This window comes from Leucoraja erinacea, chromosome 2 (assembly GCF_028641065.1).
Source record: "Leucoraja erinacea ecotype New England chromosome 2, Leri_hhj_1, whole genome shotgun sequence".
Classification (NCBI taxonomy): Eukaryota; Metazoa; Chordata; class Chondrichthyes; order Rajiformes; family Rajidae; genus Leucoraja; species Leucoraja erinaceus.
The window spans coordinates 12,795,761-12,821,937 of record NC_073378.1 but is presented as its reverse complement, the minus strand read 5'-3'; the positions used below and the strand labels follow the sequence as shown (position 1 = coordinate 12,821,937).

At 41.7% G+C, this 26,177-nt stretch overlaps 1 protein-coding gene across 1 annotated transcript in view; it reads left to right on the top strand.

Annotated features, from left to right (window-relative positions):
- Nucleotides 1-26,177, top strand: part of gmds (GDP-mannose 4,6-dehydratase) — a 645,529-nt gene that overhangs the window by 490,647 nt on the left and 128,705 nt on the right. The window contains exon 9 of the mRNA XM_055648802.1: nucleotides 21,609-21,727. Coding sequence (XP_055504777.1) covers nucleotides 21,609-21,727 — 119 coding nt within the window. The remainder of the gene's footprint in view (nucleotides 1-21,608; nucleotides 21,728-26,177) is intronic.

Genomic DNA, 26,177 nt, shown 5'->3' with positions numbered 1-26,177 from the left:
AGGCCAGAGTCCTCCATGAGGGAAACATGCAAGGACGTAGTGAATCAAACATTCCTGAGAAATTGCAAAGCCACAGCCCCCGGAGAATTTAGACATAAACTGGCTCCAGACTCGCTGCCTGAGACCTTAGTCACCTTTTCAGCACTTCTCTGACATAGTCACCAATCAAGACTGGGCCTCCTTGGTCAACAGGGAAGGTACCAATAGGGGAAAAGGGGGTGGAATACTGGGAGGTCTGCAAGTTTCTCCATAATTCAGCCAAGTTTATATGTTGTAAAGGCCAAGCCCTTGTCGAGAGTTATGGGGCATGGGAGACATTTCTGTCACAAATTATGCCAAAATGCAATAAATTAATTTTATAGTGATAATAATAGCAATGTGAGATCAAAGTTCCAATAGTAACACAAAATTGTCCAAAATAATGAGAAAAGTAAGTAGTGTAAAAAATAAAAGTCGTAGTTTGTAAAACTATGAAAACAAAAACGTTTACTGACTTTATTTAAAAAAAAGCAGAAAATAGGATCCCTCCCCCCCAGCAAACTGCAGGGAACATGATTTCCCTGTTTCGTAACCATGTATGCACTCACTGCATAATAAGAATTTCAAAGTTAATTTGCATTGAGATGTTATGAAAGTAAGCGTATTTGAAATGAATTAAAATACCTCCTGTCCGCATTAAGTAGTTTAGGCTGACTACTTAATTTTGGAACATTAGTGTACGTATATTTTCAAAATGTCATGTATTTATAGAAACCATTAGAAAGAAATGCAATGGTTCCCGCAATGTTAGTGATTTTATATTGATACCTATTCAACTCTGACTTGCATTTAAACATCAACTGTATTCAAGAACACTTCCCAAAGCTTTTTTAAAAATCAGTTATTATTTAATCTCTGTATATATCCCAATAGGCAGCTGTTAACAGCTGTTATACCCTATATGGTAAATTCCAATCTGAGCCAGCCCAGTTTGAGGAGGATGCTGGTATGTATGATACAGTTTTGCTTTTATGCATACAGATGATAAATGTATTGGTCTACTCCACTTAGACTATACTGTAGGTTTATACAATTCCTAGTTGTTTTTTGGATCTGTATGATATTTTTTGTAAGAATTGGTCTCAAACATTTGTAGAATTGGAATGATTTTGCTTTCAGTGTTCAAAAGATAACATGCGTGTTTCCATTTCCCTGTCCAATTGCCCTTTAGGCTCTAACAGAGGGGGTAAGGTTGTAATTTGTTCTCCCTTGCATGTGCTGTTACTCACTGTTGCTGTCTTCTCCTGGGGCTCTATCATTACTGCTCATTTGCCGTAGGAATGACAAAGATTTATGAGTAATACAACTGCAATCGCAAAGTCACCAATTGAGGATCGAAGATAATTCTTTTGGTGATGCATATTTTCACTTTATCTAATAGTTGCCCAAAACAATATCCTACTGCTTATCAAAAGCATAATTATTCACCAAAGTTTGTAGCGACTGAGAATGCCTACTAGGAAATCAAAAAAATATGTTAAATGTTTTGCATAATGTGGCGCTATCATGAAAATGTAAAGTTGGAAGGGTGCAGGTAATATTCTAAGCAGTAAGTTGCTCAAAGGGCTACTCTCACAAACCCACCATAAGGCAATGTACTCCTAGTTCCTAGTTTAGAACGAACTTCCTCATTAACGGCTGTTAATGCTAGCTTTCCCTGGTCTAGTTTTTCAAGCGCAAATATCATTTATGATGCAAGCTTTACCCAAATAGAACTGATTAATCTTCTATTACTGTTGAGGCCATGTAATAGTCCATATACTGGCTGAATTTAATTTAATAAATAATTGCATGAACAGTACACTTATCTCAATTTTTCAATCACACAACCCTCTCGCACTGTCACTTCATTCTCAGTGAAATAAGCAGTTTGCTAAACAAAGGAGTTTTACACGCCAGGCCCAATGTGGCCTCTGCTACCAATCCTGTAAATTAGCTTGATTGCATTTCTCATTGGTGTTTCAAAATGGGCTAATTAACAGGCAAACTGGTTGAAAAAAATCAGTGTGAGTGACGGTAGCAGGAGGCAGTGATCAGTGGGGCTGGATTGGATTCTGAAGGAAGGGAGCAAGAGATTTATAAAGATTAGAGTTAACCATCTGGCTACACAGTGAGAGCCTCAGCCTTGTGTTTGTGTCTGGGAATCCCAGTACTGTACTTTCTTCTTGGACATCAGTGATTCCATTTTTAATGTAATGTCTTTTGGAAAAGGATCAATTCAAACTGTAGGGTTTTAAGTTCACATTGTACACTATCCAAAAGCTTTCTGCAATGTTCTTTAAACTGGAAATGGTTTTTAAAGTTTCCTGAAACCTAGCATGAACTTCTGGTTAAAACAAATTAAAATGCCTTGACAAAACAACCCATAGATCCTCTTTACTAAATGCCCAGAACTTAACTGTTCAAGTGTGCCCTTAAAAAGCTTTCTTATTGATCCCTGTAATTGAGTTCTCTCCTAGCACAAATTGATTTTAATGTGATCCTTTTACAAGACTGCCAATTAATGAAATCAGGTCTGGGACCTCCACACACGCAGGTTCTAATGTGGAATTCTGCTTGTTTATTATCATCGGAATACTTTCCAGTAATACTTTTCATTTTATATTAACCAAGATTGCTGGAGTTGCGTAATGTGAGCAAGGTTGTCAAAGTATACAGCGGGATATAGATCAACTACGGAAATGGGCGGAGAAATGGCGGATGGAGTTTAATCCAAACAAGATTGAAGTCATAGAGTTGTACAGTACAGTTCTTCGACCCAACTCGTCCATGCCGACCAAGATGCTTTATTTGAGCATTTTCCAACATTTGGCTCATATCCATCTAAACCTTTCCTGTCCATGTACCTGTCCGAGTGTCTTTTAAATATTATTGTACCTGCCTCAACTATCTCCTCATGCAGCTCATTCCATATACCCATCACCCTCTGAGTGTAAAAGATGTCCCATATCTTCCTATTAAATCTTTCCCCGCTCACCTTGAACGTCTGGCCTCTGTTTTTATTCATCTGCTCTGGGTAAAGGACTGTGCATTCACCCTATCTATTTCCCCCATTATTTTATACACCTCTATAAGATTACCCCTTGGCCTCCTGTGCTCCAAGGAATAAAGTCCTAGCCTACCCTACTCTGTAGCTCAGGCTCTCGAATCGCCCTTGTACCTGTAAATCTTCTTTGCACTCTTTCCAGCTTAATGACATCCTTCCAATAGCAGGATGATCAAAATTGAACATAATACTCCAAATGCGGCCTCACCAAAAATCTTGTACAACTGTAACAGAATGTCCTAACCTCTCTACTAAGTACCCTGACTGATGGAGGCCATTGTACCAAACAATTTCCTTACCACCCTATCTACTTGAGGGAACTGTGCACCTGTACTCCTAGATCCCTCTGCTCTAGAAACATAGAAAATAGGTGCAGGAGGAGGCCATTCGGCCCATTCGAGCCAGCACCCCCATTCATTGTGATCTTGGCTTATCGTCTCCGATCAATAACCCATGCCTGCCTTCTCCCCATATCCCTTGATTCCACTCGTCCCTAGAGCTCTATCTAACTCTCTATTAAATCCATCCAGTGATTTGCCCTCGGTGGCAGGGAATTCCACAAATTCACAACACTCTGGGTGAAAACGTTTTTTCTCACCTCAGTCTTAAATTACCTCTCCTTCATTCTAAGACTGTGTCCCCTGGTTCTGGACTTACCCAACATTGGGAACATTTTTCCTCCATCTAGCTTGTCCAGTCCTTTTATAATTTTATATGTTTCTATAAGATTCCCCCTCATCCTTCTAAACTCCAGTGAATACACGCCTCGCCTTTTCAATCTTTCCTCATATGACAGTCCCGCCATTCCAGGGATCAATCTCGTGAACCTACGCTGCACTGCCTCAATCACAAGGATGTCCTTCCTCAAATGAGGACTACAATACTCCTCAGTGTCCTATCACTGTGAAAGTCCTGTCCTGGTTTGACCTCCCAAAATGCAGCACTCACACCTATCTGCATTGAACACCATTAGCCATTCTTCAGCCCACATGATATAAACCACAACCAGGAATGGGCCCATTTGCAAACTTACTAATCCTGAGGCACACTATGAGTCACGGGTCTTCAGTCCGTCCGAAAAACAACATTCAGCCACCATCCTCTGCTTTCTTCCATGAAGCCAATTCTGTATCCAGGCAGCAATTGATTGGTTGAGGGGTGTTGATAGATTTCTTAGGTCTATTGGCTTTGTGGATGATGGTCAGGGATGAGGCAGACTTGGTAGCCAGGTCCTTCTATTGATGTACAGATACTATTTCAATGGTCAGTCCGTGGGAGTATGTTGGATGAAGATTGCAAAAGATGAGATTGCGTTCTTGGTGATGGTCTTTGATGATTACTAAGGGGGCAAGAGATGTGCAACAAAAAACTATATAAGTTTAGTTTAGTTCAATTTAGAGATACAGCATGGAAACAGGGTCTTCGGCACACCGTGTTTTCGCAAACCATTGAACACCCGTTCACATTAGTTCTGTGTTAGACAAGAATGCTGGAGAAACTCAGCGGGTGCAGCAGGTTTCGGCCCGAAACGTTGCCTATTTCCTTCGCTCCATAGGTGCTGCTGCACTCGCTGAGTTTCTCCAGAATTTTTGTCTACCTTCGATTTTCCAGCATCTGCAGTTCCTTCTTAAACACATTAGTTCTGTGCTATCCCACTTTCGCTTCCATTCTCTGCATACTAGTGGCAATTTACAGAGTCCAATTAACATACAATCAATACATGTTTGGGATGTGGGAGGAAACAGGAGACACCTTCGGAAACCCATTGAGAGTCACAAGGAGAACGCACAAACTCCACATAAACAGCACTCGAGGTCAGAATCAAAGCAGGGTATCTGGTACTGTGAGGCAGCAGCCCTTAAGTAACCTCATCATGTTCTAATATAACCGAGTCATGGTCCCAGATCAGCTTGTGAGTTACTGAGGCTAGACCCTTTAAGTGTCACTGAAGCTGGTTTCACAGGCACTGTAGAAAATCTGATTTTACTTCGGAGTCACGTGAGTGACTACGTGAAGACCCCGTCCAGTACGCATGCGTGTCATATCGTCTATTGCATTGCGTGACGACTGGCTGGGGAATGTGATTCTCCTGCCAGCAACAGACCTGAGGGGAGGGGGGGGGGGGGTAAAGAAAGCCTCGACTGGAGAACACCGTGGAGAAGAAGCTGGGAGGAGAAATAACCCGCAATGGAATGTTTCTACAAGGATCACAGAGGAACCCCACCTGTAACAAACCACGACCACGAGACCAGGCTCGGGAGGAGTGTTGCCCCGCAGCAGAAAGTTTTAAAAGGACATGCAGGTAAATTCCTTACTCGAAGGTCGTTGTGTGCTATTTTGTGAGACTATGTTACAGGAATGGACACCGGCGGGAGCAACTGTGGTCGCATATCCCGCATGGAGCGGTTGATGGATCAGAAGCTCCAATGTGACATGCTCCGGTATATGGCGTCTAGTCACCAGGGGGTCCTGGGATGCCCATAGCAGCACCTTATTGAGGGCTGCATAATGCAACTCCCTCGACAGAGGGGAGCATTAGGAGTCACTTATGGGCTGACTCTGAAGACAGGGGTTTGGCTGAAGAAACCACAAGTGTGCAGGGGGTGCAGGAACAACACTACCAGCAGCAGGAGCTCGACGAGTGGCGTCGGGTCCAGGAAGGCCACATCATCACGCAAGACCTCACGTCTTCGACGGCAGCACCTCTACGCACCCATCAACAAACCACGATGAACTGAAGCTGGTGAAAGCTTGAAGGCCGTACAACCAGGACAAAGGTCTTTTTTAGGCCACAGCCCAGAACGGCCTTCCTGGAAGATGCGCCAACCTCGTACTCGAGCTGCTCTACCTCCCAGGAGCAGATGTAAAATCATGCACACATGCTTGAGGCAGCTCCTGGTCGGGTTGCATAAGTCCTCCCATTCAGATAAAGGTATGGAACCTCATCGATGATGTCTCCAGTCACGGATACAAGTTGGTAATATTAAACTGGTTTGAATATTTACACTGGTTTGGGATAACACTAGATTAGTTTATACTGCACACAGGTATGGTTGGAGTTGCCTTTCAAGACAAGGCTCACAAGAATGGGATGTGGACTGATCATTGTCAACAGCCTCAACCCGCATGTGCAGTATAGACTTTTCTGAATAACTTCCATGTGATCATTTCCACTCACAGGGTTGAAGATATTTGAAATTTAACTGGATGAGGCATCGATTCACTTAGTAGCGTTATAATGGGCTAACTCCAGTTTCCAGATTATTTACCAAATCACTACTATCAGTGCTTCGGTTGCACAGAGCTAACAAATAAGTTGCATGGCCAATCTGGATGATATTGAACATACTGTATTTTACTAAATTAGCTTTATCAGACACATAGCTATATTTGAGGAATTGGTTCTCACCCGTCCAGTTAAATTTAAATTAAGTTGATACCAACTGAAACTGTTGGGATACAATCATCCATTTATTGGTCTGGGATCAGCTCTGAGACAAAAAATTAGACCTCTGCTATTTTTAGCTGAAACAATCAAAGTCACAATGATGGACAGCTTTGGTCCATTAAAACCTCTTATCTGTAAATCTTCAGTCATTTCCAAACTGATGCTACTGCCCAAAGATGGTAAATTTACTAATACCATCTCTAGTTACGGAGGCAGATGGGATTAGCATGAGTTATCAAGTGTTCATTCATGATATCAACTGCCAATGGACTCCAGGTGCATTCTGGACATTAAAGAGTGTGTCGATATGCATATACGGCATGCACAAGTCCAAGGTGATACACTTTGGTGGTGGTATATGTTGATCACAAAGGTACAATCAAATCAAAGTATCCGGTGATAGTTTTACCAAACCGCATTTAGCACTGGTGTATTATTATGCAAAATCAATTACAACACAGAATGAATGTGTGATCACAAAATATTTAATGACAATGTGGATTGATAGAACACTAACTATTGAGTTGCTTGCATCCAGTTTCAATCAACAGTGAACGAGGCATACAGTGGCGAAGGGTGCATTCTCGCTACACTAGGAAGGAATGTTCCTTAATGTCTTCCTCCATTTGGCTCAATAGACGGGTTTTGCAAAATTCAGCAAGATTCCCGCTTCCGGGTTTTCATAGTGCCTGCCTGGGTTATACACCTATGGCTCCTGCTGAGGCGAAGAATTAACATAAAACCTTGGTTAATCCCGGATAAAAAGATGCTGGTTCAGTTGTGATGTTGAAACCATCCTCTGCATGATATAATCAATCATAGACTTACAGACTCTGAGAGATCGTTTCTGCGGCTTGGGTTGTCAAACCTTGAGCGTTAAGAGTGCTCACTACAGATTGCAGGGATAGCACCAAATAGCAGCAATCTGCATAGGAGATGGGAAGCATTGTTTATGCTTCCTTACGTTTAACTCGGCATGGATGACTGACACATTAAAATTCAGTTTTATGGGATTATAACATTAAGTTACTATTCCATTACTGTGCCTTAAGTACCTCCTAATCATTTGGTTGATGAGTACATAAACCACTCTGTCCGGTCTCACCCTCTGATATCCAGAGAATGAAGGTATTGTCAGCTTAAAACCTCCCAGGTTTAGGGACGCATAGACATGGGTTGTTAACATTGTACTACGTCACTTCACCGATGGGCACCAGCAACATCCCTGTCCATGGTCATACTCACGAACTAGTGATTACGCCATGGCACTGAGTTCAGCGCTATGGGTCCAGTCATTGCAACACTGGATAGGATGATCATATCCGCGGGCTATAATAACGTTTTGTTTATGATTAATCAAGCAGATTAGACAGGGACACAAGACCAAACTAGATGTTGCATATCCCATGGACCTTGGGTTGCGTGTGATCACGCATTTACAGTATGTCAAGGTTCCTAAGAGCTTTATAGACTGACAGCAATATTATTAGTTACATAAAATCTTGTTAGAAGGAATTACTACGATCCTTCTCCAGATGGTTATATGGGTCTGGCATATACAGGAGTGTACATTGACATTGAGTCTCATTCCACCAGGACCGCTATAGCTCTGCAGCAGGGATGGACCACATCCTAGCGGTTGCAGGATGGTCAAACTATTGATCTGTCCAAATATTCAGAATAAACCTATTGCCAGATCAGGGGTATTTGCCAACTCTATGTTAGGTATGGTTTATACTTCCTCCAGGTTGAGGGAGGTTACTATTGCCACTATTATTCATCAACATGTCTATATCTATGTCATGTCTGAATGCATTCTTAATGTTCACTCATCACTGGCCTTCTGATGCAGTTTATGACACCTGGACTCGGTTCCACGGCATGAAATCACAGAGCTTTAAAATCTTCACGTAGTCACTCACGTGACTCCGAAGTAAAATAGTAAGATTAAATGAGAACTTGCCAGTTTGAAGTTTGATCTTTATTTTATGAGGAATAACGTTGAGGGATTACGTGCCCTCCGCTCCCAGCCCTCTATCATGAAGTTCAACAGGTATTATGGTTCTCTTATCTTACTATGTTCAGTTCAACAACTGTTTCTGTGATTTCACACCGCTGCTTTGAAGATTGACACACATGCGTACTGGACGGGGTCTTCACGTAATCCCTCAACGTTACTCCTCATAAAATAAAGATCAAACTTCAAACTGGTAAGTTCTCGTTTAATCTTACTATTCTACATGAATGGTCAATGGATGGTACAAGGCATACACACAGTACTGAATATTACAGAATTGACCTCCAATTGAGGGTCTGGAATGAAAATCGCACACTTTGTGTAACATATATGAGTAGTCAATTTTCAATTTCCTCTTCACTGAAATTGGAACATGTAGTATAAATAGAGGCACCAGACCAAATTCCCTTCAGTAGCAAAAGCGCAGGATCAAATAACTATCACTGGGTGGCAACTGTATGCTACAAACCACCGTTAAAGATGATTAATTAGGTTAAATATCAATTAAAACGCAGGTGTTAGATATCTGATATAAAAATGGAAAATGCCAAAATCTCTCAATCATCTGGCTGCATCTGTAAAATGTTTCATTTTAAAGATTCTTCATCAGAATTGGAGAAATGTGAATACATTAGTTTTACGTTGCAGAGAGAGTGGAAGATATGATGGATAGTACAAAGGAAATATCTTCCAGATAACAGGATCTCTCCATTTTATCTAATCTTCTAAAACTCTTTGATATATGTGAGCCTGTTGCTCTGCCATGAATTTAATGGCTTTGTCCTTCATTGCTGTACTTTTACAGCTCTGCCTCTTTGACCAATCCTTTGGTCATTGTTCCCAATCCCTTCATTTATGGATTGATGCTAGATTCCATATGTCAACAGTGGTGCAAAACACAGTGGGTATTTTGAGCTATATTATAGCTACAATATAAATATGTTATTATTGTAGATCAGATTGCACCAGCATCAATTAGATATACTTTGTTAATATGCTTTGATGTGTTAATTAAATAATGAACTTTGGCTAAGCGCACAAGGAACACTTAATATCCATTAAAAGTCAATAGCAAAAAGACAAACGAGAATAAATGTAACATTTAAAATACAATTCTAGCTCCATAAGGCACTTGGTGAGAGCAGTTTGATGTTCATGTCACACATCCACCTCTACCACTGATGAGAAAAGCAACTCAGTTACCATAGAAGCAAACAGAGAGAATTGTCGAGTTGTGATCTGCATAAAAAGATTGTGATGAAGCCAAATATCTGTGACTTTCCACAATCAAGCATGCAACAACTTGCCTCCATACAGAAGAAACATTGCTGTGATATTTTTGATTATGATAGTGCATCTGATAAAAGAGCTGTTGTGATAAATGAAACATCTGATTTTGTAACTTGTTTGATCTTAATGCACAAGTTTGAATTAATAGCTTTGGAGGAGATTTGGGAAACCACAACAAACATTGCATCAGGTAGGAAATACGACACAGCTGTAGACTCCTTCACTATTTTGCAGTGAGCTATCTGGGCGGGTTCACCTGGACACATACCTTGCATCACACAGCTGCTGTGACATGTACAATATACAACCTAAAAATGACATACAAGAGTCAAGAGTGTTTTATCGTCATATGTCCCAGATAGAACTTATGAATCATAACTTATGAATCATAACTTACAAAATTCTTAAGGGGTTGGACAGGCTAGATGCAGGAAGATTGTTCCCGATGTTGAGGAAGTCCAGAACAAGGAGTCACAGTTTAAGGATAAAGGGGAAATCCTTTAGGACCGAGATGAGAAAAACATTTTTCACACAGAGAGTGGTGAATCTCTGGAACTCAAGATACAAGATACAAGATACATTTAATTGTCATTTGGACCCCTTGAGGTCCAAACGAAATGCCGTTTCTGCAGCCATACATTACAAACACATAGACCCAAGACACAACATAATTAACATAAACATCCATCACATAGCTGTGATGGAAGGCCTAATAAACTTATCTCTCCACTGCCCTCTCCCCCCCCCCCCCCGATGTCAGAGTCAAAGTCATAGCCCCCGGCTGGCGATGGCGATTGTCCCGCGGCCATTAAAGCCACGCCGGGTGGTGCAATGTCGCACACCGGGTTCTTGGTGTTAGAGCCCCCGGTGTGCGCTCACAGAGTCCCGCGGCCATTCCAAGCCGCGCGGGGCAGTGATTTCAGGCCCCGCTCCAGGAGCTCTTCAACCCCGCAACTCGGGCGGGGGAAGTCGCCGTTGCGAGAGCCCTGAAAAGCGGTCTCCCTCCAGGGACCCGCGGGCTCCCGGTGCCGCCGTCCACAGACCTGCCGTTGGAGCCTCCGACTCTCCGGTAGCAGCAGCAGCAGCAGCAGCAGCAGCGCTCCTCCACCGCTCCACCCGCTCCGGACTCGGCCAGCCCCGCGACGGCGACGGTGAGTCGTAGCACCAGAGTCCCCGGCTTCTTCCTGTTGGAGGCCGCTCCTCGTTGCGACAGAAGGTAGTTGAGGCCAGTTCATTGGCTATATTTAAGAGGGAGTTAGATGTGGCCCGTGTGGCTACAGGGATCAGGGGGTATGGAGAGAAGGCAGGTACAGGATACCGTTGGATGATCAGCCATGATCATATTGAATGGCGGTGCAGGCTCGAAGGGCCGAATGGCCTACTCCTGCACCTATTTTCTACGTTTCTATGAATCATGAGGTCAGTTCGTTTATGGAACTATAAACTCTCTATTTCTTCCATTTGTAACATGTAGAGTTATTATGTGTTAAATTGTTCCCCATTTTCATACACTTCTGATGGAACAATCCATAATGACATTTCTGTCGAGTGTACAGAAATATTGAGTGAAGGGTCATTACGAAGAAAAATACCGAACTCATTGTTAATTATGAATAAAATCCTCTTTAATATATGGAAAGCAGGGAAAATCAGTGCTTATCCACTGCTGAAGACATTTTATAACTTTCACACACTCACAGACTGTGGTATTCATATGACCAAAATAATTTGGGCAATGTACCAATAAAGCGATTGATGGGAATTTTCTAAAAAAAGGCATTCTTTGGATGTTTTCCTGTGGTTCATATTCAAGGAAGGAATACTTACACAAACTTTGAGCTTGTTTTGGAGAAATTGTGGCTCATTATTCATTTAAAGATTCCGTAGTAATGTTCTGTGACATCTCAAAGAAGCGTAATTTGTATTTCGTATTCACATGCCGATCTTTTCAATCTCCCTGCTCCAGCAAAATACTGGAGGCAAGAACCTGTGAAATGAGACTGATTGTTATGACACTTGTCAAAGAGCAAAATATGAAGGTGAAATCTGTAGTCAGTCTTATTTTGACAAGTGGCAAATTAAAATTAAAATATGAAAAGTTTTCAAACTCCTAAATCCCTACAGCCTTTATTTTCTTCTCTTCGATATGTATTCACATCATGCAACATAATTTGTGTTGCTGCGTTTCATTTAAAAATAAAATTACAGAAAATATATATATTTCAAAATTAATAGCCCAGCACAAAAAAATATTTTTTAAGGTATTCTTTGGAACGATCAGCCATGATCACAATGAATGGCGGCGCTGGCTCGAAGGACCGAATGGCCGCCTCCTGCACCTATTTTCTATGTTTCTATGTAATCTAACTTAATTGAATTTAGCAAATATTTTCCTAATCTATCAATGAAGATTGACTAAATATAACCATATAACCATATAACAATTACAGCACGGAAACAGGCCATCTCGGCCCTACAAGTCCGTGCCGAACAACTTTTTTCCCTTAGTCCCACCTGCCTGCACTCATACCATAACCCTCCATTCCCTTCTCATCTATATGCCTATCCAATTTATTTTTAAATGATACCAATGAACCTGCCGACACCACTTCCACTGGAAACTCACTCCACACCGCTACCACTCTCTGAGTAAAGAAGTTCCCCCTCATGTTTCACCCCTAAATCATCTGTCCCTTAATTCTGAAGTCATGTCCTCTTGTTTGAATCTTCCCTATTCTCAAAGGGAAAAGCTTGTCCACATCAACTCTGTCTATCCCTCTCATCATTTTAAAGACCTCTATCAAGTCCCCCCTTAACCTTCTGCGCTCCAGAGAATAAAGACCTAACTTATTCAACCTATCTCTGTAACTTAGTTGTTGAAACCCAGGCAACATTCTAGTAAATCTCCTCTGTACTCTCTCTATTTTGTTGACATCCTTCCTATAATTGGGCGACCAAAATTGTACACCATACTAAATATAAATGTAATAATGTCAATATATTACTTATAAAAGTGTGTAGGTTTAGGAATAAGTGCTTGTAAAGGCATGGTCTCAGGTAAGCAAATCAACATTATGTTCCCAGGAAATTTGCAGCACATGTAGCAAAGGTACCTTTCACCACTGAACCTGCCTTGTTTGAGGTAGGTCTATGCCTAGTACTGATAGGTTGAGTTTGGTGCTGATCAGTAGGTAGAGGGGGGGAACAGGCAAGATTCAGCAGCCTGGTATTGGTAGGGTTAGGTGGCATTGGGTAAGGTCAAGCCAGAAACCTTTGGGGGGTTGGGGTGTTTGGAGGGGGGTATTGGTGGCATTTGGTCAGGTCATGTTGCAAGGTGTATAGCAGGTGGCATAGGTTTGGCGTTCTAAATTGATATGTGGCATCTGTTCAGGTTAAAATCATGAACCTGCACGGTAAAGATATTGGGAAGATGTGGAGCATCAAAAATGGGGAGCTCAATTTTTCCCCAAAATATTCCTTTATTCATAGGGAGACTTTTGAAGGCTTCCTTTTGCATGAGTTACTGTCATCCATGAAAAAAAAAACAAGTGTGATTTCCAAATGTGCATCATACTCCACTGTGCACATTGGGTTCCTTCATAGATGAGCTCATCAGAAGTATGATCACAATCACAATGCTAATCCCTGATTTTTCATGTTTTATTTTTGATAAGTCCGATAAAGTCCATTAATGATAGCTCAAAGAGATGATAACAGCTGGGAAGAAACTGTCACTGAATCTGATGGTATGTCTTTCCAACTTCTGTACCTCTTGCCTGATGGCACAGGGGAGGAGAGGGAATGACTGGAGTGAGACTGGTCCTTGATTATGTTGGTGGGGCAGCGTGAAGTGTGGATTGAGTCTGCTATCCAGCAGCCGTGACCCGCTGCAGTCTGCCTATCGCCATCAGAGGTCCAGGGACAATGTCATTGCCCCAGCCCTACACTCATCCCTAGAACACCTGGATAAGAGGCTCCCACGTCAGACTCCAATTCAAAGACTACAGCTCTGCCTTTAATACCATTGTACCATCCAAGCTTTTCACTAAACTAGGGGGGCTTGGTATCAGCACTCATCTCTGTAATTGCTCCTTGATTTCCTGACCAACAAACCCCAATCAGTGAGGATAGGGGGCAAATCATCCTCCACGATAATCCTCGACCTGGGGGCCCCACAAGAATGCGTTCGTAGCCCCCTTCTTTACTCCTTGTACACCCACGACTGTGCAGCCATGTACAAATCCAATTCAATTTTCAAATATGCAGACAACACCACCATTGCGGGCCGGATATCAAATAATGATATACAATATAATGGTGTACAATTTTGGTCGCCCAATTATAAGAAGGATGTCAACAAAATAGAGAGAGTACAGAGGAAATTTACTAGAATGTTGCCTGGGTTTCAACAACTAAATTACAGAAATAGGTTGAATAAGTTAGGTCTTTATTCTCTGGAGCGCAGAAGGTTAAGGGGGGACTTGATAGAGGTCTTTAAAATGATGAGAGGGATAGACAGAGTTGATGTGGACAAGCTTTTCCCTTTGAGAATAGGGAAGATTCAAACAAGAGGACATGACTTCAGAATTAAGGGACAGAAGATTAGGGGTAACATGAGGGGGAACTTCTTTACTCAGAGAGTGGTAGCGGTGTGGAATGAGCTTCCAGTGGAAGTGGTGGCGGCAGGTTCGTTGGTATCATTTAAAAATAAATTGGATAGGCATATGGATGAGAAGGGAATGGAGGGTTATGGTATGAGTGCAGGCAGGTGGGACTAAGGGAAAAAAGTTGTTCGGCACAGACTTGTAGGGCCAAGATGGCCTGTTTCCGTGCTGTAATTGTTATATGGTTATATGGTTAATAATGAGACAGAATACAGGAAGGAGATTGAGAACCTTGTGTCCTGGTGTCGAGACAACAAACTTTCTCTCAATGTCAGCAAGACAAAGGAGGTGGTAACGACGTCAGGAATGGAAGCATTGACAGTGCCCCGAAGTCGTGATGGTTGAAAACTTCAAATTCATAGGAGTCAGTATCAACAACAACTTCTCTTGGACCACCCATATTGAGGCAGTGACCAACACCTCTACTTCTTTAGAAGGCTTAGGAAATTTGGCATGTTCCCTACCACTCTCACCAATTTCTACAGGTGCACCATAGAAAGCAGGATGCATCACAGCTTGGTTTGGGAACAGCTCCATCCAAGATAGCAAGAAATTGTAGCGAATTGTGGACGCAGCCCAGTGCATCACACAAATACCACATACGGGTGACGCTTCGATGGCAGCCTCGCCTACAGTCTATCTGTACTTTTTGTCTTTTTTTGTTGTTATTTTTAGTGTGTTTAAAAAGTTTGTGTTAATATTCTCCGGTTTGTTTCAGGTGGGGGGGTCGGGGAAAACATTTTTTCAATCTCTTACTTTGCCGGAGATGCGATTGCTTTCTGGGTCGTATCTCCGGTTGCTCTGCGGCCAAACATCGTGGAGCTGAGGCCTTGCTCAGGTCTGACTTTGAGCCCCACCACGGGACGTGGACTTACCATCGGAGCCGATTCCGTGCCTGGGATCGACGCTCCAACTGCGGCCTGTGGACTTTAACATCAAGGAGCTCGTAGTCTCCGGAGAGACTGAGTTGGGAATCTCTAAAACCACACGATGTTCGACTAGCCCCGACCCGGGGTAGATCACCCGGCGCGGGGGTGCTGAGATTCCCCCCTCCAGATGCAGGAGCTTGATCGCCCCGACGAGGAGGCCCTCCGCTGGCTACGGGAGTAAGATCGTCCCGTCAACGGAAGGTTAGAGGCCCCCGACCGCTGGAGGACAAAGAAGTGAAGAAATTGAACTTTTTTTGCGTTTCCATTACAGTGAGGAATATGGAGGAGTCACTGTGGTGGATGTTTATGTTAAAATGTATTTAGTGTGTTCTGTTGCTTTTTATTCATATGACTGTACGGCAAATCAAATTCCTCATATGTTGCAAAACATTCTTCTTATAAAGTGTGATTATGATGATGATTATGAAATCAACCTCCCTTCTATTGACGTCATTTATACCTCACTCTGCCTCGGCAAGACCAGCAGCATAATCAAGGACAAGTCGCACTCTGGCCACTCCCTCTTCTCCCTTCTCACTTCAGGCAAAGGGTATAGAAGTGTGAAAATGCACACCATCAGGTTCGGGAACAGTTTCTTCCCAGCTGTTATCAGGCATCTGAATCATCCTACCACAACCAGATGAGCAGTGCTGAATTACTATCTACCTCTTTGATGCCCACGGACTATCCTTGATCGGACATTGCTGGCTTTACCTTGCACTAAACATTATTCCCTTATCAATTGTATCTATACACTGGAAATGGATCGATTGTAATCATGCCTTTCTGCTGACTCGTTAGCATGCAACAAAATCTTTTCACTGTACCTTGGTATACGTGATAATAAACTCAATTGAAACTGAGTATTAACGATGAAGATTAGAGTTGGTTCGCGCAGTTCCGAAGGATGTGGCCAGGATCTCCGTCAGGGCCAGTTGCTTTCCGTGGGTTCGCGCCCAGGAAGGCTGATCTAATTTCTGCACCAGTAGCCTTGGGAAGAGGCACACTTGAATTTTACAGGATGAATGTCACTGCCTGTCGGCCTTCTGCACAAATCAAGCATAGAATGCATTGTTGACCAAGGAGAGTTGCACTATCACCAGCAATGCAGCCTGACCGCTTTGCAGCCATATTATAATATTCAGGCCTTGCCGCAGTCGGTGGGTGTCCAAGCGATTGTACTGGAACTCAAGTATTGTCTCTTGGCATTCATGATGGCAGAGTGAGGTATAAATGACGTCAATAGAAGGTCGTAGCGAGCTTTTTTTGTACCACTCGGGATTATTTGAAGTACGCAGCAGTCTTGGCTTTCACCTGGGACTATGCTCACAGATCCAGATTCCCGTGTGAGATTTTAAAAAAACATTCAGCAATCTAAAGGACAAAACGTAAAAGAAAAGAATCTACTTCAAAGATAGACCCCAAATGTCGGAATAACTCAGCGGGACAGGCAGCATCCCTGGGGAGAAGGAATGGGTGACGTTTCGGGTCGAGACCCTTCTTCAGACTGATGTCAGGGGAGTGGACAGGACAGAGATAGAATGTGGTCGGAGACAGTAAGACTGGTGGGAGAACTGGGAAGGGGAGTGGATGGAGAGAGAGGGAAAGCAAGGGCTATTTGACGTTAGAGAAGTCAATGTTCATACCGCTGGGGTGTAAGCTACCCAAGCGAAATATGAGCTGCTGTTCCCACTACTACTCAATCTACTTCAAGACTGATATAACCTTTTTATTGTTCCAAAGAACATTTTCTCCAAATTTGTAATTACAGGTACAAGTATTCATAATCTATGCCTGAATTTATCAAAGTACTAAAAAGTATTGTCTATATTTGCAGCATACACATACTTTCTGGTGTCAAATCTACAAGCAACTGTGCAGGCATATTAAGAATTCTGAATTAGTTTCTGCTGCGGCTTAGAATGTGACCTCATCAAACCTCTGACCTTGCAATTTCTAGCTATTTCCTTTTGCAGTTTCCCTCATGTAGGACTTCAGGCAGTAAATGGTGCAAGTGGTTGGGAGGGATCCCTACAGCTCCCAGTTTATTTATCATTACTGAATGGTTTACTGGTTTTAACAGGAGGGACACTGTGTTTAAACTTTTGTAGGGGATAATTAATGGTTATTGACTGGTAAATGAAGAACAGGTGACAACCCAAATCAGAAGAAAAACGATCTTGTGTTGTAGCGTGATAATGGCTTAGTAATTGCTGTGAAGCTGAAGCCGATTGCATCCCATCATAATGCCAGATCATGCCCAGAACACAAAGGCCTCTGTGTGAAAGGTATTCAACCCTCCACATCCTTACACATCTGCTCTGCTGATTTGGTCCATTTATTCTCTGATGGGCTGCACTACCAAGGCAAAAGTTCACTTTCCCCCCCCCCCCCCCCTTTCCTGCTCATATTCAGTGTCACGTGACATTTGCTGTCGCTATTTCAAGTGCACCTTTGTCTGTTCACAGACCTTGCACTTGTGATATATCCTAGATGTATTTTATGGCTTTGCACTTTTGGCACGATTTACATTTTTTTGGCTGAGAACCTCTTGGAAAGTTCAGCTCCAAGGAAATAGCCAACTTTTGTAAACGAAATCCAGTCGTTGACAAACATGACTTTTTTTTTTAAACTAGGCTGAATGAAACAGGACACTATTAGAGCCAACAAACCTGAACTGGGTTGTTGAAACTGCTTTGAGTTTGTCCTGCTTTCCTAGAATGTACCTGTATCCTTGCAAGTTTCTCCTTTTCAAGTGTGCTGAGAATATAATTCCCTTTTGAAAGTTGCTGAAAAATCTACTTTTCCAATTCTTTCAGCTAATGCATTCTGATCCACAGCAACTGCAGCACAGCAAGTTGTGATCTGTTGAGATTTTGGATACTTTTTCTGTGGTGGTGGATATTGTTGGTGATCATAGAAACATAGAAAATAGGTGCAGGAGGAGGCCATTCGGCCCTTCGAGCCTGCACCGCCATTCAATATGATCATGGCTGATCATCCAACTCAGTATCCTGTACCTGCTCTCTCTTCATACCCCCTGATACCTTTAGCCACAAGGGCCACATCTAACCCTTTTAAATATAGCCAATGAACTGGCCTCAACTACCTTCTGTGGCAGAGAATTCCAGAGATTCACCACTCTCTGAGTGTGAAAAATGTTTTTCTCATCTCGGTCCTAAAAGATTTCCCCCTTATCCTTAAACTGTGACCACTTGTTCTGGACTTCCCCAACATCGGGAACAATCTTCCTGCATCTAGCCTGTCCAACCCCCTTAAGAATTTTGTAAGTTTCTATAAGATCCCCCCTCAATCTTCTAAATTCTAGCGAGTACAAGCCGAGTCTATCCAGTCTATCTTCATATGAAAGTCCTGACATCCCAGGAATCAGTCTGTTCTCATAGAGGATAGTGATAATACACTTGATGGTGGCATAGATGAAATACTGGTTTAAAAACTTTCTTTCACATTTTCTCATGGTCCAAAAATGCTTTGCCATTGTCATAGAGTCTTACGGCATGGAAACTGGCCCTTTGGCCCAACTTGATCACACGGGCTAACATCTCCCATCTGCAGTAGCCCCACCTGCCTGCATTTGGCCCATATCCCACTAAACATGTCCAATCCATGTTCCTGTCTAAATGTTTCTTAAATGTTACGATAATACCTGACAACTACCATCTCCAGCAACATACATTCTCATACATCCACCACCCTTTGTGTGAAAATGTTACCCTCAGGTTCCTATTAATTATTTCCCCCCTCACCTTAAACCTGTGTCCTCTGATACTTGATTTTCCCACTCTGGGCAAAAGACTGTGCTTCTACTCCCCAATCTATTCCTCTCATGATTTTGGCCACCTCCATAAGAACAAAAATCATTTAAAAAAATTCTACTTTTACTGCACAGAATTACATGAAAATATCATTTGACTAGAATTTTATTTTAGAGATACAGCACATAAACAGTCCCTTCGGCCCACCGAGTCCGCACTGACCAGCGATCCCCTCACATTAATACACACTAAGGCCAAGTTACCAAGTATACCAAGTCAATTAACCTACAAACCTGTACATCTGTGAAGTGTGGGAGGAAATGGAAGATCTCGGTGAAAACCTATGGTGGTCACAGGGAGAACGTACAAACTCCGTACAGACGCACGCCACCCATAGTCAGGATCGAACCCAGGTCTCTGGCGCTGTAAGCGCTGTAATGCCCCTGTCCCACTTAGGAAACCTGAACGGAAACCTCTGGAGACTTTGCGCCCCACCCAAGGTTTCCGTGCAGTTCCCGGAGGTTGCAGATGGTTGCCAGAAGTTGCAGGTAGTGGAAGCAGATAGGGAGACTGACAAAAACCTCTGGGAACCTCCGGCAACCACACAGAAACCTTGGGTGGGGCGCAAAGTCACCAGAGGTTTCCATTCAGGTTTCCTAAGTGGGACAGGGGCAGAAGGCAGCGATTCTACTGCTGCACCACCATGCCGCCCACTTGATGAACACCTCTAAAAATGTATTTGTCAGACACTTCACAGTGGGATGTTTTATTCCTGCTAAGAAATTCATTAGCATACAACGCCCAAAACATGGTGTCTAATGATCAGGCTTTGCACATTTAAGACAATTTTCTGCCCAGTAATACTTGGAAGAATCTTTCTGTTCATCCTGTTCCACACGTATGGTTTGATTCCTCATGTATGGTTTGATTACTCATATATCGTTTGATTGTATTCAGGTTTGGATGATTTAACTTTCAAAAGGTTCTTGATCAAAGGATGTCAAACCTGCCAACAGTGCTAAGCCATGAAGTACAATGGTTGTGTTGAAAAGTCCTGTACATTTCTGTTTCAGTTTCCCCACGTCCATATTATTGCGCACATAATACCTGCCTGAAGATGTCAAATTAATGTAAGATTAATGCTAGCGAATGAAAGTGAAAATTGTATAAACCTGTCAGAGCTGGCTTGTTTAAAAAACAAATCATTTTGGTAATTTCATTTTTATGCCGATATTTATCCCTGATCAATTTGACATGAAATGAAAAGAAAGGGGAGATTTAAGAAAAAGAAAAAGCCAATGTAGTTTTGGCCACAATTACAAAACTCAGATCTAGCTTTTATACAGAAATCAATAACAATTGACAAATATGCATTCTTGGCATTTGACTGGTTGCTCAGTTTTTGGATCGCTTGCAGACCATTGGGAAAGATAGTTGCACATTATTCTTTTTACCAGAAAGAGCGTGTTTTAATTGTGAGGGAAGAATGCAAGTTTTAAGTCTTAGTTATCTACTCTGCAGACCATTTATGCTTAAATTGCTATGTTATGCACTGAAAGATACGTTATGAAAGAGTTTTTGCACACTTTGTGTGATCTGACCATGTATGCACTTTGAAAAGTCCTCTAAATTTCTGTTTTGGTTTCCCCAAGTTCATTCAAGTTGTTGTGCTCATAATACCTGCCTTAAGATGTCAAATTACTGTTGTAAGATTATAGCAAGCAAATGAAAATGAAAATTGTCATGGCTGGAAATAACCTGTCAGAGCTGGCACGTTAGAAGCAATGTGTTTGCAAGTTGCCAAAACACAAAGATTGCCTGATGATCTCTGAAATATTGTGCATCTCTGCATACATGCATCACTGACACTAGTGAAAATGGAAACCATTTTACAAGAATCACAGTATATGTCTTCAGGCCTTTTTGCAAATGGAACTATGATCTTAAGTAACAATGTGCTGGTTTAACTAAAACCATCAATTAAGACTCTACTTAGGAACAGCATCTCATATTTCGCTTGGGCAGCTTACAACCCTGTGGTATGAATATTGATTTCTCTAACTTCAAGTAACTCCTACATTCCCTCACTCTCCATCTTCCCCACCCAAGTCACACCAGCTTCTCGTTCTTACCTTGCAAACAGCTAACAGTGGCCTCTTTCTGTATCATCGTTACTTTTTTACATATCTTTCATTCATTTGTTCTATATCTCTTTACTTCACCATCTATATCTCTCGTTTCCCTTTCCCCTAACGCTAGTCTGAAAAAGGGTCTTGACCCGAAACGTCACCCATTACTTTTCTCCAGAGACGCTGCCTGCCTGTCTAAGTAGCTCCAACATTTTGTGTCTACTTAGGAAAATACTGATGATTCACTCTGCTCTTTTTTTCTTTTATCAGGCAATGTGGTTGATGATACAACAGGATGAACCAGAAGATTTCATTATAGCCACTGGTGAAGTACACAGTGTTCGAGAATTTGTTGAAAAATCCTTCAAGCATATTGGCAAGACCATTGTGTGAGTACCAGAATGGGCCTCTGAAACATCATTGTATTCTAACCTTACTACATCTTTGCATTTAGAAATGTATCGAAAGTAATTTACTTTCTCGAGATACATTGGAGAAATAAATTGATTATTGTCAATTTATTGTAGAGTCACCAAAGATCTATAAATACTGCAGTCTGGTAGCGAAGAGAAAAATTAGGTCCAAACATTTCTACTTGATGTAAAACTACACAAAACAGAATGGGTGAAACTTTGAAACATTTGCTTGTTTAAGTGATATGGCATCATGTTATAGAGCAACCCAATACCAATTTTACAATTAATTAGGATACATTTATAATCATTTATTCCTTATTTGATGCTTGATCCATTGAACTCTGAACTAAAAGATGATGTTGTCTCAATATGTAGTCATTTACATTGATATAGGCATTTTTACCATGACATCTTGTCATTCCAATATACTTGTTTACTTTGTTTGCCTGATCCAAATATTTGTTTATGATTTTTATTGCAAATGGCTCACATTGTCATGTTAGCAGGTCAAGTATAAGAATCAGAGCTAGTGGTTATATCTTACACACGTGCACACAAACTCTTCTTTATGTTTAAGGACACAAAATGTTGAAGTAACTCAGTGGGTCAGGCAGCATCTCTGGAGGAAGTGGATAGGTGACGTTTCGGCTTGGACTCCTTCCCATACCTTCGGGTTTCTGAAGAAGGTCCTGACCCGAAAGGTCACCTATCCATCTTCTCCAGAGATGCTGACCCCGCTGAATTACTCCAGCATTTTGTGTCCTTTTGTGTAAACCAGCATCTTCAGTTCCTTGTTTCTACATTCTTCATCTTTATGTTTGTTCAGTTCAAGAAGCAGAATGCTCAGATCCAATTAATAGAATGAATGAATAAGATCAATGTCAAGTTCATTTGAACTCTCTGTACTCGTTTTGCCCAGGCAGTGCATTCTGAGGATCTTTACTGCAGTTTATCCCGAGATTTAACAAAATATCAAGCTCGTTTTCATTTATTGATTGATTGATACCAATTATTGATTGGTCCATTTAGAAAGTGATTATAAAGAGTAACCTATTATTGTGTACGGGAAGAATCATAGATTCATACAGCATGCAAACAGGCCCTTCAGCTTAATATCCATACCAACCCAACTCATCCACGCTACCCCATCTAAGCTAATCCCATTTGCTCCTATTTTGCCTATATCTGTCTAAACTTTTCCTATCCAGGTATGTATCTAAATGTATTTGATACGTAGTTATTGTGCCTGCCTCAATTACTTCCCCTGGTAGCTCATTCTAAATAATCACCATCCTCTGTTTGAAAATGTTGCCCCTCAACTTCCTATTAATCGATAATATTTTATTATTAATGTTTAATGTTTTATGTTAATCTTTTCCCTTTTCCCACTGAGAGTAGGGAAGATTCAAACAAGGGGACATGACATGAGAATTAAGGGACTGAAGTTTAGGGGTAACATGAGGGGGAACTTCTTTACTCAGAGAGTGGTAGCTGTGTGGAATGAGCTTCCAGTGAAGGTGGTGGAGGCAGGTTCGTTTTTATCATTTAAAAATAAATTGGATAGTTATATGGATGGGAAGGGAATGGAGGGTTATGGTCTGAGCGCAGGTATATGGGACTAGGGGAGATTATGTGTTCGGCACGGACTAGAAGGGTCGAGATGGCCTGTTTTTCCGTGCTGTAATTGTTATATGGTTATTATATGTGTAATTCCTAACCGTCACTGTATGCCATGTTGTCACTTGCAGGCAGATCACCTAGGCAAATTCCTTGTATGTGAATACTTGGCCAGTATATTTAGTCATTCATTCAATCTATTAAATCTTTTGCTTCTCACTTTAAACCTATGCCCCCTCATACTTGATTCTGCCCTGCTCTAGCTATAATATAATGTCCCAACTTCAATACTCAATTCCCTGGACATTCTCTAGTACCCTACCATTCACTGTGAAGGTCCTCCTCTGGGTTGACCTAGTTGCCCAGCTGTTCAAGATCATAGAAACACAGAAACATAGAAAATAGGTGCAGGAGTAGGCCATTCAGCCCTTCGAGCCTGCACCGCCATTCAATATGATCATGGCTGATCATCCAACTCAGTATCCCATACCTGCCTTCTCTCTATACCCCCTGATCCCTTTAGCCACAAGGGCCACATCAAGGCCACTCCCTCTTAAATATAGCCAATGAACTGGCCTCAACTACTTTCTGTGGCAGAGAGTTCCAGAGATTCACCACCTGCTGTAATTCTTAATAAACATCTTCATTTTTACAATACCACCTATTTTAGAGTATTCTGCAAACTTACTAATCATGTTGTGTACATTCCCATCCAAATCATTGATATAGATGACAAATAGCATTGGGCCCAGCACCAGTGTATGAGTCGTTTCATATTTAGAATCATAGTCATAGAGTGATACAGCATGGAAACAAACCCTTTGGCCCAACTTGCCCACACCAGCCAACAATGTCCCAGCTACACTGGTCCCATTTGCCTGCGCTTGGTCCATATCCCTCCAAACCTGTCCTTTCCATGTACCTGTCTAACTGTTTCTTAAACAATGGGATAGTCCCAGCCTCAACTACCTCCTCTGGCAGCTTGTTCCATACACCCACCACTATTTTTGTGAAAACGTTACCCCTCGGATTCCTATTAATTATTTTTCCCTTCACCTTGAACCTATGTCCTCTGGTTTACAATTCCCCTACTCTGGGCAAGAGACTCTGTGCATCTACCCAATCTATTCCTCTCATGATTTTGTAGCCATAAGTTCACCCCTCATCCTCCTGCGCTCCATAGAATAGAGGCACAGCCTACTCAATCTCTCCATATAGCTCACACCCTACAGTCCTGGCAACATTCTCATGAATCTTCTCTGAACCCTTTCAAGCTTGACAATATTTTTACTATAACGTGGTGCCCAGAACTGAACATAATATTCTAAATGTGGTCTCACCAATGTCTTATACAACTGCAACATGACCACCCAACGTCTATACTCATTCTTCATTCTTCATTCTCTCTAAGATTCAGAGACATTTCAAAACTGTAAAAGATATAAAGAATTTAAAAGTTATAAAGGTAACCAGGAACAGCTAAAAATGCAAAATTATTAAAGCAATATCTTGTGAAACTCTGTCATGTGGAGTTTTAGACATATATTGTGGCCTTCAAATAATGTTTATCAAGATTGTTTTCATTTCCAGTGGGACTCCCTGAATTCCTCTGGATGTCAATGAAAACAAATCAATTTAAACCTTTGTACTGTATTAATTGGGATGTTTTAACTGCTAACATTTTGATTTTATTTAAATATTACTAAATGATATTCCTACACATATACTTGATAACATAATGATAGCTAATGTGCAATTAGAGATGTAAATGACTTATATAAGAAAGTTGTGCATCATCAGAACTAGTGTGTCACATCTCGCTGATCAGCGTTGGCCATCAGAAATTGCTGCCTCCGTTAGAAATTTCTGCCTCACTTGATCCAGATGTACAGAGATTTATCTTACTGGTCTGAAGGGTCCTACATTCCAACACATGGAATCAGCAGCAGCTGAGTGTCTCCAACATCATACACAAGAAGCCTACCTACAGGGTCTTGGTGAGACGACACCTGGAGTATTGCGTACAGTTTTGATCTCCTAATCTGAGGAAAGACATTCTTGCCATAGAGGGAGTACAGCGAAGGTTCACCAGACTGATTCCTGAGATGGCAGGACTTTCATATGAAGAAAGACTGGATAGACTCGGCTTGTACTCGCTAGAATTTAGAAGATTGAGGGGGGAATCTTATAGAAACTTACAAAATTCTTAAGGGGTTGGACAGGCTAGATGTAGGAAGATTATTCCCGATGTTGGAGAAGTGCAGAACAAGGGGTCACAGTTTAAGGATAAGGGGGAAGTCTTTTAGGACCGAGATGAGAAAATCATTTTTTACACAGAGAGTGGTGAATCTGTGGAATTCTCTGCCACAGAAGGTAGTTGAGACCAGTTCATTGGCTATATTTAAGGAAGTTAGATGTGGCCCTTGTGGCTAAAGGGATCAGGGGGTATGGAGAGAAGGCAGGTACAGGATACTGAGTTGGATGATCAGCCATGATCATATTGAATGGCGGTGCAGGCTCGAAGGGCCGAATGGCCTACTCCTGCACCTATTTTCTATGTTTCTACCCTTAACAATACCTGTGCAAGTAATCTGTGACACTGGCCTTACTTAGAACACTTTGTTAATAGGAAGATTGTCATTTTATTTGCTTTTATTCAAATACCTGGTTTAGTTTCCGTCTAGTTTTGTATACTGTCTCATTGCTTTCACGATTCAGCAATTGGCTTTATAATCCTGATGTCACAATTGTCTTTGATTTTGCCATTCGGGAAGTCCATTTTTGCAGGGTAAATAATATGAGGGAG